General features: G+C 39.4%; 1 protein-coding gene across 1 annotated transcript in view; it reads left to right on the forward strand.

The window, feature by feature from the left end:
- APBB1IP (amyloid beta precursor protein binding family B member 1 interacting protein) overlaps positions 1–25,270 on the forward strand; it is a 63,442-nt gene that overhangs the window by 23,031 nt on the left and 15,141 nt on the right. The window contains exons 5-10 of the mRNA XM_040055668.2: positions 1,778–1,855; positions 4,813–4,972; positions 8,565–8,686; positions 14,949–15,023; positions 16,159–16,302; positions 19,724–19,834. Coding sequence (XP_039911602.1) covers positions 1,778–1,855; positions 4,813–4,972; positions 8,565–8,686; positions 14,949–15,023; positions 16,159–16,302; positions 19,724–19,834 — 690 coding nt within the window. The remainder of the gene's footprint in view (positions 1–1,777; positions 1,856–4,812; positions 4,973–8,564; positions 8,687–14,948; positions 15,024–16,158; positions 16,303–19,723; positions 19,835–25,270) is intronic.

Consider the following 25,270-nt stretch of genomic DNA (forward strand, 5'->3'; position numbering starts at 1 on the left):
CACACTTAACCACTTTGGTTAAGATGCTTTTCCTGTTTCCTGCATAGACTACAGTGTGAGAAGGCTGTGCACTTTTCCCTCTGTACAATAGTCTCACTGCAGCAGCCACCTTTGTGCAACTTCTTGTGTTCAACTGCAGAGGCTTTTTTTGGGTTCTCTAAGTTAAGCACTGCTGAGCTATAGCAATGCAAATTTCCACACCTGCAGAGAAAAAAAAAAAAAAAAAAGAGATATTTTTAACTGATTGCATGGTAATTATAGTGGAGAATTTGATAACAGGAAACATGCTTGAAGCAGTGATAAAACAAAAGATGTTTAGTTCAGCAGGAGGGATGTCAGTCAGGAGTACTTCAGCTACTGTTGAGCATGCCTCAAAACTTGAGATGAATACGATAACCTCCTTTGCTCTTTCTTTGCTATGATTGTATATCTCAGTAACAAGGAAGTGATGGCAATGCTTAATTAGTCTTAGTTTCCTGCAAGTGCATCTTCCATGAGTTGCAGCCAGTTCTCTTGGTGCGAAGACCGCTAAAAAATATGACTTTGGGATAGCAAATGGAGGCTGAAGGTAACAGAAATCTTGTGTGGAAGCGGAACAGGAACTCTCTCCCACAGTCCTTGACTGGAAGTTGGTAGCCAGTGAGTAGCGTAGCACAAAATCCTACCCCTTTTAAACAAAGGGAACTGAAAGTAAGAGAGCAACAGGGACAGTAAAAATCAGCAGAGAGGCAAAAAAGCTTTGAGAAGACAGATTTCAGTAGAGGTAACACGGATGTTAAGTTGCAAAGAAATTGAACCCTCCAGTAGTACTGGAGGAGTCCAAGGCAGCCCCAGGAACCACTGTCACTTGCTGTCCAAAATGTGCTTTTCCAGCTCCGAATGTGACTGGAGGAGACTTCTGGAAGAGAGACAGCATAAAGGAACAGTCCCAATCTATACAGCAGTCACAAAGGCAACACTAGGCACTGGCATTTGGTACATATAGCTAAAATTATCAGCACCTAGGGATCCAGTCTTCTTGGATCACAAATGTCATTGATATTGAGAGGCATGATATTGACAGAGCTGCTTTGTAAAAGGAGAGCTGGGTGATACTGAGATTTTTGGGATTCTTACTGTGGCATTCAGCAAAAGCCAGAATGAGCTTGTGTGCTCTGTCTAACTGTGTCTCTATTAATATGAATAGGTCCATTAGCAGAATCAAAAGCCATGGTATCATCCAATTAATGGAGGTGTTCCTCTCAGTAACTATCTCTGCAGTAAGAGATAAAATGTGGCAAGTCAAAGAATTCAAGTAAATTAATGTACTGAACACAGAGTATAAAATTATAAGTGGTGTAATTGCAAGCCAAAATTTCAGTAAAATCATACAAATTCTAGTTCTCCTACCCTAAGAAGAAGCAAGTTTTCTTCCAAGCAGCTGCATCCACAATGCTATTTCACTCAGGCTAGATCTTCCTCCGCCTCTCTTTTGTGTCAACCATATGTATAGAAACACAGAAGAGTCCAGTTTTCAGGCATTCCTGTAGCATTTGAGGGACAGATCATGTAAGAACTATACGACTGAGCAACAGCAGTGAGCACTGGACTTGAAAATCAAAGCTTTGGCTTAAGGATATTAGGTCAAGGAAAGCTGAAGATTATCTGTATGTATGAAGTTTGCTGTGACAAGCCTTATCTTCAGGATATAAATATCAAGAAACAACCCTTTTCAAGTAAATGCAAATTGCTGAGGTTACTTAACAAGAAATAAACCAATTATCTTGTGTCTTTTCAGGAAGAACTAGAGGCAAAGGCAAAAGCAGACAAGATTAAACTTGCATTGGAGAAACTGAAGGAAGCCAAAGTTAAAAAGGTGAGCTGTAAAATAGTAAATGCTACCGTAAGAGCTACCTAAATATCTGTTAACAATATTCTTAATAATACATTTCTTGCTAAAATGACTAGGCTTTTCTATATTTTATCTGTAAAAATAGTCTGTGGAGCTTTCGTCATCTACCCCAAGAGAAGTCTCTGGGAGAATGCTTCCTCCAGGGGACATATTTTTAGAGAACTTGGAAAGTGCTGCCTCTTTTTCTTTTTTTCAGTGTTGGGGCAAAGCCCACTGTTCTGATAAGTTGCTTTAGAGAAAGCAGAGTGTACATGAAAACGTTGCTTACTTATGCTGTGCTGATTCCAGGAGTATTAAACTTTTCTCTACAGTGGATGTGGATTTAGCTAATCCCTATTAAATTAATGAGGGTCTTCTTGCTAAATCTTTTCACAGCAGTGTAGTAATGTGGAAGGATAATAGAAAATATTTTAGACCAACAAATAAAAAAGGTTCCAGCCAGTGTCTGCACCATGCTGTAGTGTGGCAGTATCATGCCCACTCACCCTAAACTGGTGTTCCATCTGAACTCAACAGAAGCCGCAGGTGTTCAGTAACTCCAAATAATGGATGTGAACTAAAAACCATCATGACCTTTCAGTCTTGCTCAAAGGAGATGGGAAGTGCTGGAGCCTGCAGAGCTTTCAGGAAGAAGGAAAGCTTTCAATAAATTTGGGGATGTCCAGACTTAAGATGGTTCCCACACTACACTTGATGTTCATGTACAAATGCTACTTCTGAGAGAATGTGTTGGGAGTCTTTCACAGATATTGACTTTGTAAAGCTCTTTAACTAAGGTTAGGACTTATCATTGGTCACCCTCTTTTCCTTATAATGTTAGCAGTTCTTTGGAAAACTTTTTTTTTCCCCAACTTTTTTTCCCACTCTGAATATTCAATCCTGTGCCCACATCACTATAATGAAATTACCATGTTGTTCTTGAATTCTAAATTGACTAAATATTGTCAAGAAAACTGGTTTTCTCTCTTTTACCAAAAGCGGAGGGCAAAGGGCAGCTTTACCAAAAGCAAGCTCACAGACCTGGACTTCAGGAGAGGAGATTTTGGCTTCTTCAGAGATCTGCTTGGAAGAGTCCCATGTGGGACTTCCTGGTGGGAGGAAGGGATCAAGAAAGCTGGTTAATATTTAAAGATCATCTCCTTCAAACTCAAGAGAGTTCCATCCCAGTGGAGGATGATCAGAAAGTATTATGAAAATGATCAGGAGTATCTCCTGTGAGTAAAGGCTGAGATTGCTTAGGGAGGAGAGGGATCTGTGTGGTCCTTGTCTATCTTTAGAAAAACCTCAAGGGAGGGTGCAAAGAGAATGGAGCCAGGCTCTCTTCAGTGCTGCCCAGTGGTGGGACCAGAGGCAATGGGCACAGACTGAAACACAGGAGGCTCTGAACACACTTCTTCACTGTGAGGGTGGATGAGCCTGCCACAGGTTTCCCAGGCAGGTTGTGGAGTCTCTCTCCTTGGAGATGATAACAAACCATCTGGACAGGGTCCTGGCCATTGATCTCTAGGTGGCCCTGCTTGCCCAGGCAGCTGGACTGGATGACCACTGGATGTGCCTTCTAATCTTGGCTGTTTTGTGATTCTGTGAAGATGGAAGCTGCATGCATGTTTCTGACCAGTCGGTTATAACCAGACAAAAATCCCCTTTTGCCTTAAACATGTTAGATTATGCACGTACAACACCTCTTTTTCTCTATAATCTGCACTATGGCTCAGCTGCTTATTTTGCAGGAGATTCTTCTTACAAGGATTGGAATCAAAACAAGTTCATGGCTTTTGTTACATTTGTTTTTGCTTTTCAGAGATAGTGTAGATTTCCTCTTGGGGATCATAACTGATTCTACTTGAACTTTTACACAGATTGCCTCTATAGAACCAAAGCTGCTTATGCACACATTTTAAAATAAAAAGCTATTTAAACAAGACTATATGGAGAGGCCTTCCAACTCACCAGCAATGTACAGACCTTGTAGAGGATTATTCTATTGTTTTAAGTACTAATGGAGCATTATAAGTATTTTCTTATAATGTATTTCCAGTTCTTTATCACGTTCTATGTACTTCAGCATTTTCTTGCATTGTTCCTCTCAGAAGAAAGTTCACTCTATTTCTTGTTTAACAAATATTTCACCATATAAAGAAGTAATGACTGTCTTAGGTTAATTTGTTCAATGTTAGTAACTCATGAGGGGAGGAGGAGGGGCACTCACTGATTTTTTCTCTGTGGTGGCCAGTGACAGAACCTGAGGGAATGGCCTGGAACAGGCTCTCCAGGGAAGTGGTCACAGCACCAAGCCTGAGAGAGTTCAAGAAACATTTGGACAATGCTCTTGGGAACATGGTGTGACTCTTGGGGTTGTCCTGTGCGGGACCAGGAGTTGGACTCGATGATCCTGATGGGTTCCTTCCAACTCCGCATATTCTGTGAACTTATCTGTTTTCTTATTGATAACTGTTGGACTATGGCCCATCTTAGTACAATCCAATTTCAGGTTTTTCTGTTGGCATGGCAAGATTCTTCCATTCTTTTTCTGTTTAAAATTAAATTTTCCATATTTGTAGCTTGCATTAAGGATGCTCTGTCCTTTGGTACTTGTTTTCCCTGTCAAACATTTTCCTTAAGTGCACATGTAGTAGATTTAGAGAAGAGATTAACTTCTGCTTTTTCTTCATAACAATACTACCTTTCCTGAAGTCGTGAATAGGACAAGGCTCAATTTTATTTTTAGAGAAAAGATCTTTATTTTGGTGGCATTATAATGTGAAAACTTCAGAGCTGTTTTTTATTCTCTCAGCTTGCTGTGGGACAGGATGCCTTTGAAACAGTAATAACCTTCAGCCTTTATCTTTCTCATCTGTGTTTGCACATTCAGACTAGTCTTTTTCTTGCTTCTGAAATTAACTGGCTCTTTTTGTTCTCAGCTTGTTATCAAGGTGCACATGAACGATAACAGCACAAAGTCTCTAATGGTGGATGAGCGTCAGGTGACACGGGATGTTTTGGACAATCTCTTTGAGAAAACCCATTGTGACTGCAACGTTGACTGGTGTCTCTATGAGATGTACCCAGAGCTGCAGATTGGTAAGTGGTGTAGTGACACAGCACATAGCAGATAGCAGATAGATAGAGGGCTGGTAATCTTGAAAGATCAGGTAAGTGTTGGTAATCTGGAAAACATAGTAACGTTTCTCCTTCCATGGGTCACCTGGCATTGGAACATCACAGTGTCTAAGCTAAGGGATGCTGCAGGAATATATTTGGTCTGTTTGTCCTGAAGAAATGAGTCTATTCAGCTGTGCTGTGACCTGCAGAAGGCTCCTTGCTTCTCACCTTTTCCATTATTTTGTTTTACACAAAATGAAGGAGTCATGTGAATTTCAAGGTGATGACAAACCCAAACACACCAGTACTCAAATCCACTTTTTGAAGAGAGGATGCAGTGCTGGAGTGCTGTCAGCAGGCATGTATTACATACTGGACAAACAAATGTCATTAAACAAGACTCTGTGAGAAGTCTTTCAGTCATTTCTAATGCTTTTCATTTGTGGTAATCGTTTTCTTAAGTGTAGCTGTGTACAGGATACTGCTCTGTGATGGGGCTGCTGCTCTGCTGATGGTAAGTTATGACTAATGGAGTAATTAACCTCGCCTCCAGGTTAACAGCTGGAGCAAAACAGCTGTGCAAAACTTTGAAATTATACTGCGCAATATGAATCTTGTTTGAGAAAGGCTTCAGGGTTTCTTTCATTAAGAACAGAGTATTCTCTAATTGTCAAATATTTCAGAAATGTTTTATTTTCCAGACTGAAAAGGCATTGACATCAAAAGGAGAAGGAAAATTGCCACAACTTCCTTTCAGTCACATTTGACCTAGAGAAATGGGAAATTGTCAAACAGCCTTTAACGTTCTCAGTTTTCAGTCTCCCAGCAGAGATGTGAAAATTCACAAATAAAGTCAAATATCAATATTGCACTTCAAAAGAGCCCCAGGTGTAGTCTTCCTGCTAAACTAAATGATAGAAATTTAAAAATAACTGGAAGAAAGCCTGACTGGTCATGAGCAAGAAGATGTTTATCTGCTTGTAAGAGTGGTGCAGAAATTTACTGCCAGTCTGTTCTTGCTATTTGATTAAGATATTGGTGCTGCATTATTTTGTACCTGCTTATTATCTTAACTAAGGAAAGACTGGAAATGTCATTTGACCCTAGAAATGTGAAAAAAGCCACTGAATAATTTCAGAGTGTTTTCCTGTCTTAGAAAGTTGCTCCCTTTTTGTCCAGTGTGGCTTGGACAAACATGTCTGAGTATTAGGGTGATAGCATATAAACATATTGTTTTCTGAATCTCCATAACCATTAAAAAGAATGTACCTGTGTTTCTTCATAATCTGCATAGATATTTGAATTTCCCATCATACAATTGAAACTGAAGGTATCAGGGATTTCATTTGCTACAAACATTGGGGTTAATGGTTAGAATTTTTTTGTAAAAATTAACTTGTGCTACTTTAGTCCCAGCTAATGCTAGGTGATTTTGGTTAGCATTAGGGTAATGATATAGTAAGGATTTACTCTCATAATGAATAAAACTTATTTTAAAAACCAGGACAGAAGAAAAGTAGCAAAGGAAATAAACTTGTATCTGGTTGAAGAAAAAAGGAAAAAAATCTGTTACCTCCTGATGCAATGATCTATTACCAGGTCCAAATCTGCTGAGGATGGAGCCTTTTTGTTTGCAGAAGGCAGTTTCAATATGAGTGGAATGGTGCATGTTCTTTCTTCTGCTTCTAATGCACAGCAACATGCCATGGTTTTTATTCAAAATGAGAACAATGTGAGCTATTCTATATTTTTGTCAAAACACTTCTTGGCTGCTCTATATAGCTTTATTACTACCAGCACAAAGACAGAGCTTTTCTGCACATCATCTTTCTGCCTGCTTTCCGCATTAGTATTAAAGAGAATAAAATTACGTTTACTTTAAGAAGCAAATCTGAGCAGCAAAAATTCTTGCTGAACTGAAGGTCCAAACTACTTTTATATCACAAGATCTTTGACAGGTTGTCTTACATATACGGTTATTTTGAAAGAATACCATGGTAAATGAAATAAACTACAGTTTAAAATTAAATGCATGTTAAAGATCACAGATAATCTCAATAGTGAGATGGTGATGTAACACTGGGCTGTACGTACCAGCATCCATTTTGCAATAAAGACTATTTTAGTCTTATAATAGGCATCCAGATTTCACTTCTTTTAGGTAAAAGGAATTCTTAAAAAGACCCTCCTGAGGATAATAAAATCACATTTTCCATACAAGAAAATCCTGGCGTAGCAAATGAACAAACAAAAATATATGTGGCAAAAGTTAGTGTTACTGTCAGAGAAATTTTTCATGCCTATCTTGAACCATAAGGTACTCTTCACCCCTCAAACCATTAACACGGTTTCATGTAGTGCTTTCTATTTCCAGTGCATTGTAGAAGTACCAGTTACTAAATGAGTAGTGTTATGTTGTTGGTGTTAAGTGTTACCGTGTACATGCAAATGGGTCTTGAAGCTAATCTCATTCTGTGAATTTAATTAATTCACAAGATATACGTTGGATGGGATGAACTAAACCCTGGTAAAAAGTAGCAAGTGTTAGAGAAAGCCTCCAAAATGTATGCTCTGTTCCTCCTCTGATGCTAGGCCAGTCTAGGCATGTGGACGACATGATCATCACAGACCAAATAAATGAGAGTATGGCTGTTCCCAGGAAACTGCCAAACCCTACTGAAAATTGGAGCTCGGTGAATTCCCTATCCCAGTACTGAATTTGTAGAAGAGTGCAGGTTGGGACCCTCCAAAATGACCTGTCAAGTTATGCTGAATTAGTTTTCCTTTAAAAGAGGTTTTATGTTACTGGTGAGCAATCTTATATAAATAAAACTGAAGCAGAAGAGATCAGAGTTATGTAATCTCAGTACACCCTGTGGCTTTCCTGGGTGGAGGACTGATCAGAGCAGATGAGGAGGGACAGAACTGACATTAGGTCTCTCACATCCCTGGTAAGATGCTGGGTGAACCAGTATATCTTGACATCAGCTCTCAGTCTATCTTTATATTTTCTCTGTTTTGCTATTTGTGGTTTTAAATACAGTTGTTTGAAACTAAAAATTTTATTTGCAGTGCATAGAATTCTTCCTGCTGACAAAAAAGCAAATCTTCATTGCAAAAGAAGTAAAGCAAAAAGATAAATAAATGATTTTTTACTTTTTATTTTTTCAATTCAAGTTTATATATACCCCAATCTGCAGTACTGCAAACCTTAAAAATCCAAAATCAATCAAAAGCAGAAAGCCATGAAAAGTATAGGTGTAACCATCTACTCCTGGTGGGTCACTGTTTTCATCCCTTGCAATCTTCAAGCAGCAGCAGAGACATGCAGGAGGAATCCAGGAGCATGACACCGCTACATAAGGCATCTTCTATAGCTGCTTTGCCCTTCCATATGGCACAATTTCATGTGGGTTTTGTACCCATCTGTGCAGTGGAAAAGTGCTGGACTGTCCAGCCCTGAGTGAGTGAATATCAGATAATGATTACATTCTTACACAGGAATTTCTGCAGCCTCAGGAGAGGGCAGAAACAGTTTGAATGTCTTACATTATCTTCTCTGTCTCTCCAGAAAGATTTTTCGAAGACCATGAAAATGTTGTTGAAGTGTTATCAGACTGGACTCGAGACACTGAGAATAAAATTCTGTTTTTGGAAAAAAGTCAAAAATATGCTTTATTTAAAAATCCCCAGGTAAGCTGACATAGAATTTGGGTAAGAGTCTAAACTTGGGTAAGGGTCATTTATCCTGCATGCTGCCTATTGAGTTAATAGTTTGCTTTCAGCTCTGTCTGTTCAGAGAAAGCAAAACTTGTATTTTCAACTGAAAACACTGCCAGGATGTTGAATGCAAACATTTGAAAATTAGTGTTTTCTACCTTTTTTCTGATATTGTAGAGTCCCATCTGTAGAGGTAGAAACTAAATCATGTAGTTCACCTGCAGTACAAGCTGCTGCTTGGGTAAAGCTCTGAGAACTGGGTGAGGTGGCACAGCTGTAAAAACCTGGCCTTTGTTGTTACTACAGCTTCTCTGCTGGTTCTGCTGATGAATATCAACATTTCCTTTAAGGCACAGTTTTTGCCATTTGTACATGAAACTTCACAAAGGGTATATACAGAAGATTTACTGGATTTTTTTATACTGAGGAGAAGAATTGGATTGTTGGTAACTTGTGGACATTAACTTTGTAAAGGAGGGTCTGCACACTGAATTGCAACAAATTCTTCAGATAGGTATATACTTAAATCGTTTTATTTCATGTGTTATGTGGTCGAACGTACAGACATCCTGGAACATACAGTTGCTGGATTCTGGTGCGCAAGATCTTTTCCTCATGTCAGCTGACTGTTAGCTCATTGAGCATCTGGTTTGTTCCTAAGGGCCGCAAGAGAAAAATGAGCAATTCAGCATTGCCGAAAAAAATGAGTCAACTCTGTGATTTGGCAGCAAATCTCACCAAGCTGCTCATTAGGAACTCGTGGTTTTTTTTATAGAATGAGACAATGTTTCAATTAAAACCTGCAGAAAAGAGGTTTTCTTCATTGACATAAGTATCCAGTCAGGGAAGGAGAACTTACCCTACACTGTATATGGATTAATGTTGATTTTTAATATGAAGCAGCAAAACCAAGTTTGGAAATACAACATGGTGGCTCAGTGTCCTCCTTTCTAGAGCACATAAACCCACCCAGCAGCAGAGGTTCAACTCCACATTTGATTCATACACTGTAGTGTTATTTGGGTAAGTGGCTTAGAGCAAGGCTCTGCCTCTCAAACAGGAAGTAAAACTTTGATGAATTTTCTGCTCTGATGAATATTACATTTTGATTGCAATGAAATTTAGAAATAAACATGACCTGAACCAAAACCAAAGTGTAGCTCTGTCCTTGTGTCTCAGCTGGATCTGGACAAGTCTGCAGTCATTGAGCTTAAGCCCGTCCATGATAAGCTCTAAAGTGAACAGTCTGAGGAAACTGGATCAGTTGTCACTATCACACTGTTGAAATATTTTGCCAATAATAAAGTCTGACCATCTGTCAGGCATGGTAAACTCAAGATTGTGAATGGGGAACACAGTCATATCAGTGCTTTGTGGCAGAAAGTCATCAGTACTGTACAGAGCTCACAGTAAATACTGAAATATGGTAAAATACATGATCTGCAGTGAGTCCCTGAGTGAAAAGGTAAACCAAACAGAAATGCTAAGTTTGTGGGGTGTGTGATTACCTGGCTTACTACTTATGAAAATTACGGTGTAACCAATGGGAAACTGAAATTTTGTGCTCTGAGACTGCTCAGTATATTCAGCCTCCTTCTAGCTCAGTCAAGACTGCTACATAAAACTCATTTTGGGAGTACACAAATTGCAGAATGCTTTTTTTGACACACCCAGTGGTGCTAATGCTGCAGCAGTTGAATTCCTTGTTTGTTTTTTTTCATGCTCATTCTGTTGGAAGGGTTTTGTGGAGATCTCACCGTTTTTTAACTTGCAGATATTTTTCTGGGGGAAAAAAGAGGCAAGTTCCAAAGGTGGCCAGGTGCCTATAGTTTATTCTTAGACAAATTAGTGATATAAAATTTTCATCACAAAGATTTGACATAATTAAGTGCTTTAAAAAAATCTTATAAAGATGGGCAGCTGCCTTCCTAAAACCATTGGACCTCTGAAGAAGGTCTGTGACCTGTGCCAGTGTTTATTTTTTCTTTCTGTGAGCTAGTTATAGATGGATTTGACAACGATTAATTAAAAGTGTTTCATTTTCTAAGGGGGAATTGAGATTTTGAAATGCAGGATTTATTCACAATGTGCTGGCAATATGTTGCTCAGTTAATGCCCATGGCTTTTTTTTGAAGATTGTCATTCTTGTCATGCAGCATTTGGTAGTTTTTCTGCAGGTTTGTTTCTGAAATAATTTTTTTAAAGAGTTTGGAATACCTTTTAGAAAAAGTTACTATAAAATTCTCAGATGTCCCCCTCACTATGAAGATAGGCACACTTTTGCCCTCTGCTCACTGAGATATAATAGACCCTGCAGGGAACTTGCAGTAAAAGACTTCCATGAATGCCATGGTGACTCATCTGCAGAGAGGGAGCATCACAAGTCTGTGACTAAAGAGTGAAACAAAAATACATACTGGTACATGGTCAAATAAAGAGAACCTTTATAACATTGGAAAGGTGATGCTTTGTCATATGGCTGAGTGATGCTGATTTTCTCTTGAAAGGTAAGTTGTCAGGTCTCAACCCCTTTTTTCAAAAAACTCAGAGAATAACTCTCAGCTAAAAGATACTATAAAAGCAAGAAAATGAAGGAAAATTGTTGTTTTTAAGGTGTAGGTGAATCTGAACTCCTTGCTGTAAATGCTGGTCATGCTCTTAGAACACTTTATTTTACTTCTGTTTGCATGAACTTGCATTGTTTAGTAATCTTAATTTCTCTCTCTTTTTTGGGATTTTAAAAGAGCTTTGCCTTTAGCTTAATTTTTTTTTTTTTACTTTTATGATCTTCAGAGCAATTATAGGTGTAATCTAATATTTTTAATGTGCAGTATGTGTTGATGATATGACCTTGTTCTGTTTAATTTTTTCTGCACAAACCACGCTGCACTTGCAATGATCTGAGATGAGATGTGAGCTGGCCAGTTCTTGCCTCATATTGAGTGCAAGTTGGATGAGCAGACAGCCCATTGCTCAAAGAAGCTAGTCATGAGTATGAAGCAGCTGCTTTGTTTTATGCACTGTTTGATCTGTGCAAATCTGTTGTGGATTTTTCAGATCTCCTGGAAAATCAGTTTCAAGAGCCTGAAAGCAAAAATACAACTTAAGTGTGAGGGGAGGCAGAGGGAGCATGCTGTCTTGGAGTACCTGTCTTTTGCTATGCAACAAGCACTTGCTGCTGCATTCCCACTTGGATGGGTCTGTGCATGAAAAAAAGTGAAAGGTGTGAGAGGTGCTATTTCATTTAGGAAGTTCATTTTTTGAGCACAGAGACATAAACACCAATCAGAGAGTTTGATAGTGCAGTAGTTAAGTACTGTTTTTATCATGATCCATGTTTGCTGTGCTTACATGCCAACACAGATGTTCTTGGACACTACTGAAAACACTTTCTGTCTTCCATTGTTTGAGGGTTATACAGTGCAGAAAGAGATACAGCCTGATTTTTATTTTTTTTTTACCTGCCTTTCCACACAAAAGGAGAAGGCTGTGTGCCTAGGTGAAAAGGTTCTATGCATAGGCTTGGCTTTTGAATGTAAGAAATAGTTAATTCTCAAATCTATAGAAAGCTGCCCTTCAGCTACATCTTGTCCTATTAATGACTTAACATTCCAAACCAAACATGCATTTCCCAGTGGTGTCCTCAGACAGGAAAGTGCTTGCCTTTTATCATGACCTTTGGATACTGGACTTGAAATGACCTCTTCTGGACACATGTGGTTTGCCTCCTCTTGGATGAATGCTTCTGATCAAAAATAGAAGACCACACAGTGATGAAACAAGTACAGTGTTCAGTCTGCTCCCCAGGTTTTTAGCCACTGACAAGTAATAAGTACCATGTACTTCCAGATTTCAGAACAGAGACATAAAGGAGGTAATCAGTAATAAATGAAGTGTGTGTTGACAGGTGAAAGACAACAGTGTACATCTGTGTAACACTGAGTTAGGTGACAGAGCCCTGTTTCCCTAATGAAAAAGCTGTGACATTAGAGATGCAGCATGGATATCCTTACAGACTCTCTGTTTACGATTGATTATGTCAATGGTAGTACAGGGTGGTCTGGGCTTCTGCTGAATAAATGCCAGATGCCTGAATGTGAATCAGCTGTAGCCAGAGGAGCTTTGTTTCTGTATTACCAATCCACAGAAGGCTGACTAAGTCAGATGGATGGTCTTCCCACGAGTAATGAAGTTGTTGAGACAAGCCTTGTCGAGAGTGATAAGGTGTACTTACCTAGATAAATCTTCATTGTATATTTTAGGGGTTGTACTATGTCTTTATAACGATCTAGAGAAGAGGCCTTACAGCTTGTGTGTCCTTCTGCTTTCCAAATCCATCCCAAGGTCTGGAGGCCCAACCCATCCTAACAGTCTTGAAGCTCAGCTGTAATAGTGCTGCCTGTTAAGAAGAGCTGTTGCACAGGCACAGATCACTGGGCTGCAGCTGCTCAGAACTTTCAAGTGGGTTTTATTTTGAGCTGATTTGGGGGTTTTTCCACTCTGAATTGTCTATAGATGCAATTGCAAAGCTGTAGTCCTTGCTTACCTTCAGCTGTGGACTAAAAATATGTCCAGGCAGTCTGAAGACAGCTGCATTTCCTGGGATAACTGTCTGTTGTATTGAATGTTAAAGTTTCTCACCATAGACATGGCATCAGCATAGGCCACGTTGCAGGTGTCTGTGCTTCTGAGCTCCCCTGACTTATGTGAACTTTCAAGAAAGCAATTTTTGAAGAACTGGTTTTGAGATCCAGACCTCTTCTGCTTCCTCTCCTGGTGCCCCTCCAAAAACGGTCTGCTCTGAGGCTTGCATTCTGGCAGACAGCTGTTCACAGCACTGCTTGGAAAAGAAGATGTGGTTGTGTGGAAGAGCAGGGTTTCACTTCAGATAAATTGCATTGCTATAAATGTGGGCTGCTGGCAGGGTAGATTTGCTGCTTGTGTGTTTCTTTCTTATACTATGGCAACAGCCTGTTCCTTCATTTACACACTTCTCATTTGTATTTTGGTAATGTTTGCATTTATGTTGCAGTTTAGGTGTTGAGGAGTTCTAGGCATATAAATATGTTGCCACTTTCTCATAGTCTTGAGACATGAAAAAATAGAGATGAAAAGTCAGATAAACTGAAAAACAAGATCACGAGAACTCTGGGTGTAACCATTGTGGCCTCAAGGCCATGGATCGAAATGTTACTTGATGCATCCATCCTCGATCTCCCTGCTTCCTTCACACTCAGCTGCCTTACAGTCTGCAGGCAGCAGGGCTTGTCTGGCCCTGCTTGCTGTGGAGCAAAGCCACTGCACATGGTCCAGCACACAAGTCCTAGCACCCTTCCCACTTGTCAGAATTTGCACATATGTCCAAGTGCTGTCCTTTTGTCCATCTGTACAATGCAGATGGATGCAGACTGGTTATTGTTGTTTAACAGTGGGTGAATTTGTTTTTATGGGTGAGAATGTCCTTGAGGCGCTGGGGTTCTTTATTTGTGGGGCAGGCAGGCACTGGGTCCTCCAAGGGCAGCTGCAGCTTCACAGAAACAGAGGAGAGCAGGATTTGTTTTCCACTAGGCTGGAGCACATGTGCCAAGATATCATGGTGTTCACTTCTTCAGATTTCTTCTAGATTTTTGAACAGTTTCTTCACTGCATAAAAGTACTTCGAAGAGCATGAGCAGGGGTACAAAAGTAGAAAGTAGTAACTTTGGATAAAGGCTTTGGCATATAAGCACTTGAACTAAGCATTGAGAGCTGTGTTATATCCAGAGTGCAAGATGCAAAGCATGCAAATGACCAGATTGGGTTGCAGGGAAAATGCTTTCTAGCCTTTTGACACTGCATTGTATTCATTGTATATCAGCATGCAATCAAGTGTTAGGTTCTCTACAACCTGTGAAAGGAAGCAGTGAACATTGGAATGCTAAACCCCAAACCCATTGACCCAGAAAAACAGCCAAAAGCATAGGCCACTGGTTTTAATTTTTGGAGGCCGTATTTACATGGGCAAAAACAATCTTGTATTACCTTTAAATGATATTCAGAATAAGGAATTAAAATTCATGAGCAGGCAGATGTGATTAAACTTTCCCGCAAGAAGAGTCCCTAAGCATCTGTCTTTTGCACCTGCTGGTTGGGTACTCAGTATTGAAAGACTCAGTAACTACTGAGTTTGTAGCAGTCTAGTTACTTGTATTGCTGGCTTTATAATGAACATGAACTTCTTTTGTATCTTCATCAGAATTTCTATCTGGCAAACAAAGGGAAGAAAGAAAGCAAAGAAATGAATGATAAAAACAAAGAGGCATTGCTGGAGGTAAGCCAAATTATTAGACTGATGATACAAATGTTGCCAAGACTCTGCCACCATTTGCATCTTCTATGCAATACCAACATTTAGTTCTTTGTAGGAAATAATGTAATAGCAGGAAGTTCTGTGATCATTGTTGTCTTTGTATCTCAGGTTTAATATGTAGACTTTCTTCTGCATCTGCTGCTCCTCATTAAAAATGCAGATTGTTCACTCTTAGGCCGGCCCTTGGGCCTTCTTATTGTTAGTAAGGTTGATCAGTACCGAATAATTACCTTTAGGTTAGTAGTGGATTTACTTCTCAACATATTAGCAGTACTACAACAGAAAAGGACCCATTCACTTTCCCAGAAAGTCTGTTTAATCTCTTGCCTTTCCTGCTCAAGTTTTACTTCAGATATATGCTTGAAAGAGAAAAATCCAGAGCTATTTGAAAGAAAAGATTACCACAGTTCTCCGGGCAAGCAGTTTGGTAAAAGCTCGCAAAGGAAATGTTTTTCTCAGGTGACTGAGGACTCACATTTCAAGATTAGTGCATCTCATGAAGGCACCAGATGTTAACCAGCAGAAGCCCTGGCGAATTCTAAATGAAAACATTAAGTGATAAGTGTTTGGCATTAAAAATTGCCCAACAGTAAGTCCTTCAAGCAAACAATTAGTATATCTGATTAAAAAGTGTTTAAAATGCTAGCATGTATTTCAAAGTGAAGGCAAAGGCTGAGCTGTTTTTAGAGCTCTCAGCAGTCTCTAAAGAATCTCTCTACCAACGTATTTCTCTACAGAACCTATAAACACTGCAGTAGAGATAAAAACCCCAACAATAGTATCAACCACTCTGTTCTACAGCCTTCACTGAGCACACCTATGTCTAGTTAAAAGCCTTTGTAGGTTTTTGCTTGACCCTAAGGGATGGAGGTTTTGCAAGACTTCTTTATTAGTGCGTGAGCATCCAGCATTAGCTTGGAAAACTTTTCTTTGCCTGTCGAAGATGTTCATCTCCTTAGTAACTGCATTCCCCATGTTCATATGTTTGCTGTCACAAGAAATATCTTTATTTTTCAAGGGAGCATTTTTCTGCTATATGTTGGTAAGATTGTGCTTAAATGGATTTATTTTGTGCATTATTATTTTTGTCACACAGGAAAGCTTCTGTGGGACATCTGTCATTGTGCCAGAGCTTGAAGGGGCCCTTTATTTAAAAGAAGACGGAAAAAAGTCCTGGAAGAGGCGTTACTTTCTTCTACGAGCTTCTGGAATTTATTACGTACCCAGAGGAAAAACCAAGGTCAGGAAGCCAAATAATCCTTTTAGCAATAAAACAATTCATGGAGGTGAAAGTGTAGAACTCCCAAGCTGACATTTGAAGAGCGCTGTCTGTTGCATCTGAGAGTGCTGAGATTTCCACAGTTCAACTTTGACTACACCACTTGTGCAAATACTAGAATGCGGTCACTGAATCCTGTCACGTTTCTTTCCTTTTGATTTCTAGGGATAGATAAAAGCATTAATAAAATAGTGCTCCTCTGGAAGGCAGGAGGGGAAAGAAAAACAGCATGGCACCCATCAGCTGGTGGTGTGCTGCCAGAATGCTTCACTATTATATGTGCTCCCTGTGAAAGAATATCTTAAAAAATTGTCAAATAAACTAATTTCTTGTCACAAAAAAAGGTAGAATTTTTACTTCGCTCAACACTGACTTTCTGCACCAGTAAGCAGCCCATGAAATGCTGTAATTTTTAATACAGTGATCTGTACATAGAGAATGTGTTGTGTCTTTTATGGCTTTATAAGACCACTCGTTGTGTAGAAAGAGCTGAGTCAGAAGTGTCTACCTGGCTGAATCAAATTTACTTACCTTTAGGATTACAAAATATTTAACGAGTCTGAACTGTCAGCACTGGATGTATTGCACATACAGCTGTGGCTTTTCATTTCCACAGTGATGAGGTGGAACAGTGGATTCTGGGACTGGTGGTATATTGTTTTTTTGTGTTCTGAATACCACTTCTGTTACCACTTACAGCTCTGCTAGTTCTTCATATTTAGAAATGCTGCTGCTGGTGGTAAAGCTTTACTGTTATGGTTTGTGCTTTGAAACTTAACTCTTATGCTATTTCCTGACTACAGTACAAAGGAAAAAAAATATCTTTTTCTTGTTGTTGTTGGATGTTGTTGTTGGATGTTGTGCTGCTGCCCCAGTAACCTGTATTTATAATTGAACCACAGTGAAACACAGATCACCTTGCTGCTTTTACAGCAATTTGTTTTTACTTTACCTGACCCTGAGATAATGTCTTTCATGCCTCAAATCAGGTTGTACACACAACATCCTTTCAATTAGGATCCAGAAGGCTATTTAGAAGGTGCTCAAGGTGGAAAAAATGTAAGAGTATTCAAATGCAAAGACCATCTTGGACATTTCCTTGTAGCGTGCCTCCAACAATGACCAGTAGTACAGTGCCAAAACAAGGCAAGCATGTACTGGTAGTTACTCAGCCTTTTTCATCATCCAGTGATACCTGTTCCAGTGACTTTTCATCATAGTGCAAATGAGGGAAGTGCTTTCTTTTTTCAGGTGATAGGCTGTAAACAGCTTGTAGCAGTCCCCTTGTAACAGGTGTTTAACACTTTACTGCCTGTTTGTCATTACAGCCTGTGTAGCAGCCTGTAACTGAGCATTTTTAGGAATTGTGTCAAGTCACTATATTACCACCAAGAATCTAGTTCTTTAGGAGAAGTCACAGCTCTTTAAAATGGTAGCACAATCATCTGTTTGCTCCTGCATCTGTAACAGCCATCAGCAAAAGAATGCCTATGCCCCTGTCTTAGCCATCCCAGAGAAAGCCAAGCCTCTTAGCTCAAATCTGTGCTTAATAGTGATCTAAGTGATTACTGCAGTCTGTATTGGAAGAGCTGAGGATGAGGTACAGATGTCTGTTGTGGAGACAGTAATCTCTGGGACATGAGCAGGATGCAGTGAGTGTTAAACATCTTAAAGCACTGCAGTAGAATTCAGTAGAGCTCTTCAGTTAAAGCCCTTCAATTACAAGAGTTCATCCCTTGTCAGGGTAGCGTGAAAAGTGCCCGTGCCCACATCATTCAGTTGTGGGCAGAGTAGTCTTTCTTTGTTTCTGAAACAAACACTTTGCAGACAACAGTATTTTCAGCTGCTGCAGCTGTTTTAAAATTCATCATATATATTCCTGTTTTCACTTGTTACAAAAAAGCAAAGACATCTGGCATACCTTTGGCACTTTGTGCTGTCTGTAAAATACATGGCGAAGGTGAAAGTACAGGGGCACGTTCAGATAAGTTTACATACATGCTTGTGATGGGTTTTGTTTCAGGTTTATTTGTTAGCAAACCAGCACCAGTCAGCACAGTTGTCTTAATTTCTTTCTTCAGCATTACTCTACTTACATCCCATTCAAAAACGTGCTGTTAATGGACAGGGTTGCAAAACAAAAGCATCAGAATTACAGATAATTAAAACATCTATTCCTGTTAATTGTGTTGCTTTGTCATGTTAGCGTTGCTATGTCATGCTAATATTGCATAAATACTCACAATAAGAACCTTTGTCCCTTGCATAAAAATCTGTTCCTCAGAAGATAATAGCAACTGCATTCATATTGGTCTTAATCACTACTGCCTGGTTCCAAAAGGAAAGGAACAACTCATTACACTGGATGGATCTGAGCATATTTAGGAACTTTAAGATACTTGAAAAACCGAGGTCCACACACTCACTGACAAAATCTCTGACATCATCAGCTGCAGTGAAGACAGGAGAGGGAGAGAAGCCCTCTCTACATCTTGCAGGAAGTGTTTCCCCACAAATCTTACTTGCAAACCCAAATTGTAAATAAGGCTGACTCAAGGGTATATTGTAATGAAAATATCATCAAGAATGAGAACAGCAGAAAAGAACCATCATATGTATATCATAACATACCCTCATATTGTACCCCATTTTTAGGGGGAGCTTGTGGTTTGTTGTTTAATTTTCACTTTTTTTCCCCCACAACTTCCTGATTTCTCAGTTTAGCCAACAGTGACCGTGTAAAATGGCTCGTTTTGCATTTCCATGCAAAGGATTGCAAAAGTAACTGTATGCAGAATTCATCACTGAGAAACATGCCAGCAACAGAAACAGTGTTACTCTAGCAATATATTGCGAGAGTAACAAGTGAACAAGCAAATGTTATGATAAACAGAAGTGGAATGATTGCAGGAAATCTGAGGAAATTCAAAGCAAAACAGATTAAATGCATGCTTATTTCCTGATGAGAGTTTGTTTGTTACATGTACAGAAGAAAAACAAGCTCTCAAGGCAGTTTAGAACCCCAAACCTTCTTTCTCCACTCAGAATTTTAAGGGTGTGGTTTATTACTCTGGTGTTCTCTTTGGTCATATTATACATAAGCTAAAATCTCCACACAAAGCAATGAAGCACAGCATAACCAGAACAAGAGCAAAATGTTGAACTATGTTATAGATCATTCATAATATGTACTGACCCTCTTCAATTTTTATTTTAAGAAAGCAGACACTTAAAATTAATCCTTGGTTTTTTTCAGTAGCCTAATGAGAGTTACAGGAATAAAAATCATTGGTATTCATGCACTTGATAAAGGTCCTATTAATGAGCTTCACATCAAAATTCAATTTGTTCTAACAATAATGGGCTTGGTTTTCATTTGTAGACATCACGGGATCTGGCATGCTTCCTTCAGTTTGAGAATGTGAATGTGTACTATGGTTATCAACACAAAGTGAAATATAAGGCACCTACAGATCACTGCTTTGTCTTAAAGGTAATGTACAAAAAAAAAAGTTCTGCAAATGTCACACATTTTCTTTTATATGCAAACGTGTTTAAATTTGAATCTCCAAGGATCCTGATAAGATAGAGTAAATTCTACAAAATTGTGTGTAATTTCTTCTTTGCTTCATTGTTATCATACATTTAGAACCTTAATTTTATTACTGATAGCCTTGTGGTATATGTCTACACTGCATCCTAAAGTTGTCTTCAAACAGGGTTGAATATTCTGGCTGTTCAGGTGACTGGACACGTTTGGGCAGATGACACCCATGGCAGATGTATGATGAAAAGTCTGGTAACCCCTAATGTTGATGCCACAAGCACTGTGGATTATACACTAAAAAGCATGTCTGCTTTTTTTTTTTTTTTTTTGGTGTACTCATACCTGTTGAGGGGCTTTTTGAACTGAGATGCAAAATTTTGCAGGAATAGGCATTTCATTTGTCATATTTTACTGCACAGCTATTTCTAGCAGGAAGGCAAAATACATGCTCATCCACTTATGAAAACTAATGCTTGTTCTTGAATAAGTATCTCATTGCTGCCTCTCCATGTAATAGCACTGCAGATAGGCTGGGAATTCTTCATTCCTTTCAGGAAAGGAAAAGAAGCTCATACTTTTCACCTAGTTCAGACGGCAGAAATGAAGATTTGAGGTTGCAGTAATTTGGCCTTGCTTGCTATCTGTCATATCACTGTGTGCAAGAGAGAAGATAATCTTGTTGCTGCTTTTCTTTTTATAGGTGTGCAGTGCAAACAAAGTATTAGAAAACACAGTATCTTGCCATCTCAGAAAAAAAAAAAGTACAGGAAACATTCACATCAGATGTCACAGTATCACATAATCTGCCTGTAGTTGCACACTTAAAGCACTTTTTTATTCAGTTCTGAAATGTCTGCTAGCCTAATTTACATATGGCCAAGCAGAAGTGGTTTATAGACACAGATTTATTTTCTGAGACAGATGTAGCTAATTAACACAGATGAACAGTTTTAATACTATAGTCCTCCACAAAACATGCTACAAGAAACACAGGTGAGCTTTCAGAAGTTAACAGGTAAACACTGCTTCTGAAAAGTACAACCTCTAATGAAAACAAAAAAAGGAAAAAGAGAGCTGATGTAAAAAATAAGGGGAAATTGATTTTCTAAACAGATGACTGGTCTAAGAACTATCTGACTAATTTAATAACAGTTATTCACATTCTCTTCAGATGAAAATAAAAGCATGCTTTTTGAATGTATGTAGCAATGTGTTTAACTGTTCACAATAGTTAGGTAAACTTTCTGGGCTTACTGCCATCTTTTCCGAAAAGAGGTATGCTATTTACACTAAAAAAAATCACACCTCAACTGAAATTCTTGGCTTTACTTCATGTGTGATGTTAGTGCTCTACCTTCAATGTGAAATGAGAAGAACAAGATCAAAAGCTCACACTGGAAAGCTTTATGTGTAATAGATTTATACATGTATGAAACCTACTTAGCAAATCATGTTTGTTCTGATGCTTCTAAAATGTGTTTGCAGTACACAAGAAAATACATTGTATCAGTAATTATTCCTGAACAATGTAACTTAGTGATGAATAGATTATGTTACAGTGGTTGTTCTTCATTTTAATTGGTACAAATCATCATTTGGTAGATTCTTTACCCACTCAGTTTCAGACTTGGCTTTTTTTATTAGCTGACTTGCAGTGCTGGAGTTGGTCAGGAAGTACAGGCAAATATTGATATCTTAATATCTTCTGTTGTTTCAGGAGTGAAAGTCTCCCACTTAGGGTGGCTTTCTGAGGGCAGCGGAGTGGAGAGTCTAATATTTATCATAATTTCTGCACATTAATTTGAATTCTCTATATAAATAGAGTATTAGTTCTACTTTTTAAAGCCATGCTGCTGAAATCTCTCGTATCTTCGTCCTACCTTACGAGGCTGGAGCTGAGGATGTAATACATCTTGAGATCTGTGGGCTGAGGGAAAGAGCAAAGTTAAATGTCAGCCTCTCTGATTGGATCCTTGGTGACACAAAAGTGTGTGGACAGTAACACTGAGCCATTTATCACACTTAGTCACATTTTTGTCCTGTCTGGTTTGATATGGAAGTCTCCCAGAAGAAAATCTCTCTCTTGCTGGGAGAAGCTTGTCCTGACACATCAAAGGAAAACAAACCATCATTCTTGAGATATTTCTCATGCTGCCATATTTTGAGAATGAAGTCCTCAAGAAGAAATAACAGTATTCTCACAGACAGGTGCAGTGAGCAAAGGGCAATGGATTTAATGAGTAAACATTTTTGTTACACAGGAAGCCTAGTAATTTGGAAGGAATTTAGTTGCCCAGTTCAGTCCAAGCCAGTTGGAAATTTCTCCACAGCCAAGGCTCTGCTGTGTCTTCACAGCTCTTCCATTCCCCTATGTGTGCCTTGCCACAGAGGGCAGGATAAGATTATCTGTCTTACAACAAATGGTGGGAGGTAACTGAAAGAGTAGCAGCCACAGCCCATGCTAACTGTTCACTTAGGTGGCTGTAAAGCAAAGGAAATATTTGGGGGAAAAAGGTTAGTCTGGAAGCCTATTTTAGCTCCAGCAAGCTGAAATGTCACTTGGGAAGTTTTTGAATAGCCTGCCACTACATTTTTTAACGAATTGTTTCTTTCTGAGGACCCCATTAGGAGCTGCTATGTCGAAGCAATGAGCAGTCATCAGCCAGGTTACTTGCTCTGCTGTGTTCAAACATCACAGAAGAACCAGCTGGCTCAGAGGCAAAGAGACCAGCATGTACTTTATAGCACAGGAGAAATGCAAGGGTGTAGCAGCTTCAGCAGTACCTTGCTTCTGTGCTAGGTGGAAAAATCTTGTTGTGTTCAGAGCTGTATTTACCCAGCTTTGAGAACTGAGTTGAACAAATACCATATTCATTTCTCAGTGGTTAAGCTATTGGCATCCTTACTTCAAGAACAGGGACCTGCCCTTTGTTCATTCAAATGGCAGCAAATGGCCAGTAAGGTAGGCTGATTTGGAGTTGAATATGGCCTCATAACTTGAAGGAAGTGTTCTTTCTTGTCCTCCAGCCCCAGCTGTATCATGAGCCTTCCAAACAAATAATATATATTTGTAATATTTGTTCCTGCTTTGAAGGTCTTTTCTCACATTTGTGGAGAGAAAAGAGAAAACATTTCCTTTTGCCTCCCCCCAGCCTTGGCCTTCTTTGCAGTGTGTTTGTATGGAGGGAAGAGCACTCAGAAAAAGTTTTAAGAATGAGCAGAGCATTCCTGCCATTTTTACATCTATGTTCCAGGCATTGCCGAGAATGTAAAGAGAATATAAACACTGTAACTAATCTTAAACACAATCCAGGTCACCTGGTTGTAGCCAGAACAAGAAGATTTTTCAGGTCGTCTGACACAGCCCTGAATAACATGGGCGTTGCCTCAAAGTTTTCATGACATTTCTTCGAATGTTCCTTTACTTTGATCTCTCTCAATGGGATGTAGGCTTTTTCTCCACTTTCTTCTCCTCAGCTGCAGTCAGGTATGGGGTTTGCCAGAGGCAGTGAATTTTTGGTCATAGTGCCTGTCCCAGCTAATATGCATCCAGTCATCAGGAGCTGGCAGCTCCCTGTCCGGTTTCTTTTATAATCTAGGTGTTTCATTTCAACTTCAGTGATCATACCTGGGTTACGTACTTAATGCTGGTGTTAGTGTAGCAACAAGGTCACGTATGTCATGGGGAGGTTGCTTTGATACTTAGCCTGACGCTGTGGTGGGTTTTGCAGCCTGGGATATTGGAGCTGCACCTAAACTAGCTCAAATATAAGTATTCTTATCTACAGCCAGAGAAGCACAATGTGTTGTGAGTGCTCCTTGTGTATCATTTGTTCACATTATGTCAACACCCCACTGCATATAATATACCTCAGGACAAAAATGGGGTGTGCTTTGCTTATTTGTTAATAATCAAGACACTGAGCAGATAACGGGCAAAAGGGTGGGGTGCCAGAAACAATTAAACATCACGGTGTTTACTAGGGACACAGGGAGCATTTTGCTGAGCTTATTCAGAAGTTTCCTTTCAGGATGATTCAGGAGACAACTGCAGTAACAGAACAAAGCAGCTACTTCCCCATATCAATCAATAGAAAGCCCAGCTATGACCAGCCAGAAAGAGCACAGCTGGCTGGTTGGTGGCTGTGAGCAGGGTCACCTTTAGCTGTGCCTGTGCAGCAGACCAGGACTAGTGTGGCTGGGTCCTGAGGAGAAGACTGCAGCCTGGCACAGAGCCTCTGGTGGAGTTGGATTTCAGGAGTCCTTAGGCTTTGGGGCAACTAAAAGCTTGAAGAACTGCTTTATTTCCTGGTGGCTTCTTGGGTCTGTGCTGAGCATTAACCCTTCCTCCATCAAAGAAAGTCCCACATTTCAAAACCCAGAAAGAACACAAACAACCCTCAGAATATTAAAAACAGAGCCTCTAAGAAGTACTTTTTGGACATCTGCTCCTGTAAAGAGTCCTGCAGATTCTTCCTATTTTGTACTCAACCTAAGTCTAATGCTTTCATAAATTTAAAGGTCCCACCCTTCTCTTTGACAGCAGATAAAGTGAGTCTTTTCCTAACAGAAATCTCCATATGCAGAGAAGAGGAAAGGTCAGCCAAGTTTGAAAAAAGACCCTCGCTCAAACCTGCATCTCTCAAGTTCAGATTTGCCACTCTGTTCCCAGCAGAGTGGACAGGAGAGGGTCACAGCACAGCTCTCCCTGCTACCCTGCATAGAGTGCTGGCCACTCCTGGGAGAGCAATGGTGAGGGAACAAAATTCTCTCGCCTTTCCAGCAAAAATACATTCACACACTGCACACAGCAAGTAGGAATGGTTTGGTTCCTCAGAGCCACCTTTGCAAATGTGTGGCTTTAAATCTAGACTCCCTGCAAATTTTCTCTTTCACTATTTACTGTGTTATATGGGAAATGCTGTGGAAGTAAATGAGACCTTTAATGATTTATTTCATATTCTGAAACTGAAAGCCACAAAAATAAGGTATTTCACCATGAAGAAATGAATCTGTTCATCATGCTAGCAACAGCATCTATTGCACTGAGCAAAAATTGTGAACATAACGTTTATTTTGTGGATTGTTTCTGTGTGTGTATGCACACACATACTCATCCAGGACCTGATTTTGTCACACCATGTTGAAAAATCTTTCAAAGCAGACAAATAGCAAGGTAATCTATATGCAAATTTGCTGGTTTAGTCTGTCTGATGTGCCTGTGACAAAGAGTGGATTTAATTATAGTTTATTGGTGCTGGTTATGCTTGAGTAATCTGGAGGTAATGGTGCATAGTGCTGAATTAATCTAGGATGAAAAAAATTGGTTTCCTGAGACAAAGGCGAATCATCTTCTATTTCTACAGCTGGATACATTTTCCT

This window comes from Hirundo rustica, chromosome 1, assembly GCF_015227805.2.
Source record: "Hirundo rustica isolate bHirRus1 chromosome 1, bHirRus1.pri.v3, whole genome shotgun sequence".
Classification (NCBI taxonomy): domain Eukaryota; kingdom Metazoa; phylum Chordata; class Aves; order Passeriformes; family Hirundinidae; genus Hirundo; species Hirundo rustica.